General features: G+C 29.9%; 1 protein-coding gene and 1 long non-coding RNA gene across 2 annotated transcripts; both read left to right on the forward strand.

Moving 5' to 3' along the window:
- The first annotated feature begins 1,765 nt into the window (after positions 1-1,765).
- LOC150030430 (uncharacterized) lies at positions 1,766-2,735 on the forward strand. The gene is made up of 2 exons (XR_016526880.1): positions 1,766-1,878; positions 1,953-2,735. It is a non-coding gene; the product is annotated as an uncharacterized LOC150030430 (long non-coding RNA).
- Positions 2,736-5,668: 2,933 nt separating this feature from the next.
- LOC150030431 (receptor-like protein EIX2) lies at positions 5,669-8,185 on the forward strand. The gene has a single exon (XM_090309711.1). It carries the CDS (start codon positions 6,410-6,412, stop codon positions 8,042-8,044), a length of 1,635 nt encoding a protein of 544 aa, XP_090165837.1. The 5' UTR covers positions 5,669-6,409; the 3' UTR covers positions 8,045-8,185.
- Positions 8,186-8,214: the final 29 nt, after the last annotated feature.

Here is an 8,214-nt window from a genome sequence, read left to right on the forward strand (position 1 = left end):
TTTAGTTATATTTCATAACTAAATTTTCCCTTTTTTTTGATAATTTTAACCTTGTAGTACACTCTTTCTCCCAAATTTTCGTATTAATTTGTAATTAAAATATTAGAAACAATTCAAAATGTTTTTAGTAATAATTATTTGAAATTTTTTCTTTAAATAATTAATTATCATTAATTGTATATCTTCATTTAATGATTTTTTATTAATGAATATGGTATATATCCCTTACTTTTAGGACAATGTTTGCACTCTCTCATATTAAATTTTATTATAAATTGACAAGTTTGGGGAACATACTTTAGCAATTAATAGTCTTCACCCACAGCATACAATGAGAGTATCCATGGCTCTGATTTGGTATTTTGCTTCCATCCATCACTCTCTCATATTTTATTTGATCTCTGATTTGGTATTTTGCTTCCATCCATCTCATCCACCTTCTTTGGTTCTTTTCGTAGAAATACATCAGGATCACAACACCAGAGATAATAGTGACCCACCCATTCTGATACCAAATGAAAATAATATTAAAGTACCTATCGCACAATAAAATGTGTTACAAATTTCATGACAATTCACAAAACAATAAACAAATAGAAATAGAAAAACAAAATAATACTAGATATTGTTAACCCAGTTCGATGATTAACACATATGTCTTGATGGCAGTGTGTCCATGGAAAGATAACTTCACTAATAAAAATGTAATGCAATTATGACATATTACTTTATCTATATTGATAACTCTAATACAGTGACCTCTATAGAGCTCAACCACTCAATCGTACACCTAGGCTCCCCTAGATGAGAGATCCCTCTCTTTTGATACTTAGACTCCTCTTAAGTAATAATATCAGTCATGAATGTCTTAAGCTCTCCCTAAGAAACAGACTTCCTCTCGGCAAGACTTGAGTTCCCCTCAAGATGTGAGACTACCTCTCACTTGTAGGTTATCTTTTCTGTTCAAGTAAAGAACACTTCACTTGATTAGCTGAGGATCCCCCTAAGCTTGAGGATCTTTTCTCAAGTAGTATAATGATGAAGTACATAGCAGCTTGGAGTATATCTCCAATCTCACAGCATCACAATCTTCAATGGCTTCAAAGATTGATAGATTAAACACTTGTGACGAAAGAAACTTCACAAGACAAATAGCTCTTAAATTCCTTTTTTTCAAAATGGCTAGCCTTCTAACAAAAACAAAGTGTCTTGATATACATGTAGCAGATGCAAAGAAAACCAACCCTAATTTTCAAAATTACTTGCACATGGAAAAGGAAAGATCTGCAAGAATATTACAGATATAGAATAATCTACGTAAGAAAGTATTTTGCAGAGACGAAATTTCTATATGACAACCTTAAGCCACAAGATCAAATGCAGAGACATTCTAAAAGACATCAGCTGAACATAAATAAATATTGTCAATACACAAAGTGTAACATCATTTCATATGGTTTTATAATTGTCTTCCGGGGAATTTTTGGTAGTCTTCTACTCTTTAAGAGATGGAGACATACGTACTTCAAGTGTCTAAGAAATATAATCGAGAAATTTTAATGAAACAATTAAAACTAGGTATTTTATTTCTCCATCTATCACATAAGAAGGCTATGCTAAGGAAGTAATCAAGATGTTCAAGATAAATTATGCTAATCCCGTCAACACACAAGTGGAATGGGGAATCCAACTATTACGTTGTGAAGGAAGGCGAAAGGGTAGACCTAACACTCTTTAAAAGCTTGGTTGGAAGTTTGCAGTATTTAACATGCACAAGGCTTGACATTCTTCATGCAGTTGGAGTTTTCAGTCGCTTGATGGAGAAACCAACAACCACACACTCAAAGGCAGCAAGGATAATTCTTCGGTACATCAAAGGTACGACAAACTACGATCTTTACTATTTTGTTTATGATACTTATAAACTCTTGGGATATAATGATATTGATTAGGGTGGAGATGTGGATGACCACAAGAGTACGACTGGTTTTGAGTTTTACATGGGAGACATTGCCTTCATGTGGATATCAAAGAAGCAATCGATTATTACTTTCTCCACATGTGAAGCAAAATATGTGATAGCTATCTCATGTGTTTGTCATGCAATTTTGCCGAGAAATCTACTATGGGAGTTAGGACTACCACAAGAGGAGCCCACCAAAATTTTTGTAGACAACAAATCAACAATTGCTTTGGCTAAGAATACAATCTTCTATAACTAGAGTAAGCACATCGATGCGCATTATCATTATATTAGAGAGTGAATCGGAAGAAAGGATGTGCAATTAGAGTATATGAAGACTCACAATCAGGTAGGTTGCATTTTTATAGAGCCTCTTTAGAAAGAAGACTTCACAAGATTGAGAGATTTGCTTAGAGTAACAAAATCAAGTTTAAGAGGAGATATTGAAATATAGACTTGATTTTGGGTTAGAATTATTTGGACTTAGTCCAAAACCCAATTTCTAGTAAGTATCAAGTATTAGAATTCTATAGACATTACATGTAGGAGATGCTTAGAGTAGATTGAAGGATTATCTAGAAAATATGAGAAAAAAGTCTTATTATAAAGAATATTCGAGAGACATTTGTAACCAATAGATCATAATGTGTTGACAAAATTCTAGCCATAAAATTAGGGGTGCCAACTATTATAAATAAGAAGGATGTCTTACCATTTGTATCAAGCCAAAAGAATTAGAAGTGTTCAATATCACAAGTAGTCTCTTTCTCAATTTTCTCTCCAAAATTTTCTCTAACTTACAAAATTTCTTTCCAACATTATGGTATCTTTTTTAAAAAATTTAAAATTCAAATATGGGCAAAGTTCTAGATTTGTTAGTGAAATACTTCAAAGGAATATACTTTATCAATTTTGAGTTGAACAAATTTGTGGTGGAAATTCTCGCCTTTCTTTTCCAATCTACTTCACTTCATCTTTCAAATAATAATTTTTCTGACATTACTGGCTTATGTGAATTCATCAACTCACTTTTGTTAGCATTGAATCTCTCTAACAACCAACTTTATATTTATGAAAGCATTCCAACTTGTATCCATAACTTCAATGTCTTGACACAAACATCATACCCAATTGACCCAATTCTCATAATAAATAAACAAATAATAATAATAAAAGTGTATTTGAAGTATTAAATGAGGTGTGAGAGTCTTCTCTCTGAGTTTTCTAACCCTAACCCATAACATAGGTTAATTTAGATGGTGACCTCTAAAATGAGAGTTTGAAGTATAACTTATACAAAGTCTTCTCCATTTTTGTTTCTCATAGGAGTCTTCGAAGATATTGACCACTTGTGATAGAATGAAATGACTAAAAATTAAGATTATAGTTTTTCCTCTTTAGTCATTCCCAATCAAATTAAAAGACATAACATTACGTGAAATTTAAGTCATATTGAACCATTTAAAAATTTAAAACTTTCAAGTAGCACAATATATATATGTAAAAAGAAAATGAAACAATGTGAACAAAACTTTTATCATTGTTTAGGCAAAAATGTTCCTTCTTTATTTTTGTTGAGATATTTAGGCCTTAATTTATGTATTATGTATATATTTAGGCTATAATTAGAAATTTTGGTTATCATCCTATCTATTAATTCTCTACGTAAATCTCAAGTTAAGATAGAAAATATTCATTCAAATATTATTTCCATAGTTTTTATTAGTTGAACAACATTTTAACAAGGGGACAATCTAATGATCAACTGTATGTATACTTTATGTTTTCTATATTTATCTTTAAGAAAGGATAGACATGTTGGGGTGGAAGTCATTTTTATCTAATGATTTCTTTTTCCATTTTTTTTAAAATATTATTTTGATTAATTGCTTCTATTTCCACATACTTAAATAAATTAAATTTTAGTGCAAAATCTCGATGGTATAAGCTATTATATTTTTCAGAATGAGTATATCGCGTATTTAAAATAATTTTGAAGTAAATTTTGAAATTTAAAATTAATAGTGATAAAAAAAATAGGAAAACTTAATTTACTATAATTATTTTAACACTAAATACATAAAATGAGTAATTAATAAAAAAAACAGTAAATACATAAAATGAGTAATTAATAAAAAAAAAATTAAGGTTAAAAGTGTAAATTTAAAATCCAATGACTAAATTCAAACTAAATTCTGAACTTAAAAGATAAGACCATGTTCAGTAATTATTTGATTTTTTGTTTTTAATTTTTGAAAGTTAAACCTACAAATATCCCTTCTACTTCTAGTTTCCTTGTTTTGTTATCCACTCTATAGGAGTGTTTTTAAAACCAAGCTAAATTTTTTAAAACTAAAAGGGTAGATTTAGAAATTTGTTTTTGTTTTTAGATTTTGATTAATAATTCAACTCTCTTACTTAAGAAAGATATTCATCATTGTATGAAAATGAAAGAATATAAGCTTAATCTTCTAAAACCAAAAACAAAAGACAAAAAACGAAATAGTTATAAAAAATGGTCATTTGTAACATTTTGAAACCAAGAGATCAAATAAAAACTAGATTCAAAACCTGTAACCAAACATATATTTTTCCCAGTAATTTTTTCTTTTTAAAAAAATCATAAACTCGACCTACTTCATCAACAATATTTTACATGTTCTAAACTTTAGTTATTTTTCATAATTAAATTTTCCATTTTTTTGGGGATAATTTTTAACCTTGTAGTACATCTTTCTCCTAAATGTCTTCATTAATTTATAATTAAAATATTAAAAACAATTCAAAAAGTTTTTAGTAATAATTATTTGAAAATTTTTCTTTAAATAATTAATTTCATTATATATTATCATTAATGGTATATCTTCATTTAATGTTTTTTTTATTAACGAATATGGTATATATCCCTTGCTTTGCACTCTCTCATATTAAATTTTCATATTATTTTATAATTAAAATATTTTTAAAAATCCAAACTGAATTTAATATCGGTTTATATTACATTAATCTCCTCGATTTTAGGAGTTTTTCTTTTGAAGAATAGTTTTCCTATTAATTCAAATGACACGTGTGTTAGCAATTAAAAGTTTTGTGGTTAGCCAATATGAAAAGTTGACCCCTTTCCATTCTCATGTAATTGGGTGGAGTGGGTCCGACCTCTAAAATATTGATTTAAGATATAACTTATGCAAGTCTTCCCATGTAAAAGTCTTCCACGATAGGATTCTTCAATGATATGTATCACTTTTGATAGAATGGAAGGACTAAAAATTAAAATATTCAAAGTATTTACTCTCCAATTGCAATATAGTCATTCTCAATCAAATTAAAAGATATCACATCACGAAAAATCTAAGTCATGATGAACCATTTGAAATTTCTACGAATATATTAACATTAATTGATATGCATATTTAAAATAATTATGAAGTGAAAATTTAAATTTAATTTTAATAGTGATAAAAACTAGTGAAACTTAATTAATTACCATTCTTTTAAACTAATTAATATTTAGACAATAACATTAAAGACGAAAAGCGAGTATTTAGCAAAAAAATCGAAGTTAAATTGTAGATCTTGAAACTTAGGGACAAAATAAAACAAAACTCAAAATTCAGGGGTAAAATTGTAACAATTTGGTATTTAAAGATTAAATTGAAACCAAACTTAAAACTTAAGAAATAAGAATCAAAATCAGAGACCAAATGGAAAGAAGAATCAAAACCAAGGACCAAAAAGGTACTTTATCCTAATAAACTTTTTTTAACTTCATAAAACATCTCATAATTTTACATGTAACTTCTAAATTTAATTATAAATTGACAAGTTTGGGGAACATACTTTAGCAATTAATAGTCTTCACCCACAGCATACAATGAGAGTATCCATGGCTCTGATTTGGTATTTTGCTTCCATCCATCTCATCCTTTTGCTTTCTATGTTAAAAAATATCTTGACTTTTTTTGGACAATTGCGATTAACAAACTTCCTGTGTTACAAAGTTTGTTTTTAAGCTATTGTGGCCTTCCAACCCCTATTCTATCCTCTCATCATTCAAACACCAATTTCTCAAGATTTCTAGTTGAGTTGGACCTCTCTTGGAATCATATTAATTTCAATTCCTCCAAAGTTTATTCACGGTTGATCAACTTAACTAATCTCGTTCATTTGAATCTTAGATCCAACAATCTACAAGGTTTGAACTATAATGATTTTGAAAATATGACTTAACTTGTATTTCTTGATCTAACTTCCACTCAAGTTAATTTTCGTTCTCTCAAGTCTTTCGGAAGTCTTTGCAATTTAAATTCATTACGCTTAAATTTCAATAATATAGGAGGATTGCTGTCTGATTTTTTTAAAGCTTTTCCACCATGCCTGCTTCACTCATTTCAGTCTCTACATCTTGCATCAAATAACTTTAGTGGATTTTTGTCAAATTTTACTATGCTTCCATCTTTAATAGAATTAGACTTATCTAACAACATATTGAGTAGAAGTATTCCCCAAAATTTGGGACAGTTATCAAAATTGAAGAAATTATATCTCGGTCAGAATTTATTGGAAGGAGAAGTTTCTAAAACCCATTTTTCAAAGCTTAAACATTTAAAATTTTTAGGTCTATCTGATAACTTTTTGAATTTAACCTTCAAATCTGATTGGGTTCCTCCTTTTCAATTGGAGGAAATCTCTTTAGGACATTGTACGATGGGACCTCGATTTCCCAGGTGGCTTCAAACTCAAAATTTCTCCTTCATTGATCTTTCATTCGCTGGAATTTCAGACATCATTCCTTATTGGTTTTGGTACAACTTGTCTCGAAACATTTGGCACATAGATCTTTCTGGGAATAAAATCATGGGTGAAATTCCTGATTTGTCATTGAACTACTTCACAAGAATAAAGCTTATCAACCTTGAGTGGAACAAATTTGTGGGGCGAATTCCCACCTTTCTTTTCCAACCTCAACTTCATCTTTCAAATAATAGTTTTTCTGACTTAAGTGGCTTAGGTGAAATAGTGGACTCTCCTTTAGAAGTACTTGATCTCTCTAATAACCAACCATTAGGAAAACTTCCTAATTGTTGGTACTCCATGCACCGTTTATTATTATTAGACTTGTCTAATGATTATTTATCTGGAGAAATTCCACATTCTATGAGTAATCTCACTCAGTTGGGTAGCATATTATTACGCAATAATCGATTCTCAGGCGGGTTGCGTTACTTTTTCAGCTTCACAGATTCTTTTACTACCTTTGATGCAATGGATAACAATTTTTCCGGAACAATACCATCGTGGATTGGATGGAAGTTTCCACTTATGGTACATTTGAATTTGAAGTCAAATAACTTTCACAGAGATTTACCTTCAACTCTCTGCAACCTCGGTAATATTCAAGTATTGGATCTTTCATCCAATTATATTTCTAGAAGCATTCCAACTTGCATCAATAATTTCAATGTCTTGAAAGAAACATCAGGCCCGGATAACCCCATTTATCTTAATGATGAAGCCTTGATACGGAATGGTTATAAAAAATATTTGGCCATAATGTGGAAACACCAAGAGAGACTTATCCAAGGAGAAGTATTACTACTTCAAAAAAGCATTGATCTATCTTGCAATCATTTGACTGGAAAAATTCCAACAGAAATTACAGAGCTAATTGGTTTAGAAACTTTAAATCTCTCCAACAATGGGTTGACAGGCCATATTCCTGGCAACATGGGTCAACTTCAATCATTGCAGTCTTTGGATCTATCAAGAAATCGTTTATACGGTCCGATTCCAGCTACCCTTTCTCAAATACCAAGGTTGTCAGCATTTGATTTGTCGTACAATAACCTTTCAGGAAAAATTCCCACAAGCACTCAACTTCAAAGCTTCCCAAATTCTTCTTATGAAGGCAACCCTTATCTTTGTGGAGATCCATTGAAAAAATGCTTTGATGAAATTCCTCTAGAGCCAAATATCAACAATAAAGTTCATGTTGATAATGAAAATGAAAATGAAGACAGATTGATCGTACTACGAGAATTTTTTATTAGCATGACATTTGGATATATTGTCGGCTTCTAGGGAATATTTGGTAGTTTAGTACTCCATAGAAGATGGAGACATGGGTACTTCAAATTTTTAAGGAATACACTCCACTAAAATCAGGTAAATGTTCATTTCTTTATAAATAAAGCCATGTTTTTTTTCCTTAAAATGATATTAAAATGGATGTTGCTTAGTATTTGAATGTG

This window comes from Benincasa hispida, unplaced genomic scaffold (assembly GCF_027475165.1).
Source record: "Benincasa hispida cultivar pf3 unplaced genomic scaffold, pf3_genome.v1.1 HicScf208, whole genome shotgun sequence".
In the NCBI taxonomy this organism is placed as follows: Eukaryota; Viridiplantae; Streptophyta; class Magnoliopsida; order Cucurbitales; family Cucurbitaceae; genus Benincasa; species Benincasa hispida.

Excerpts from the sequence above, each read along its gene's own strand:
- LOC150030431 (XM_090309711.1), top strand. The coding sequence starts at position 6,410 with ATGCTTCCATCTTTAATAGAATTAGACTTATCTAACAACATATTGAGT.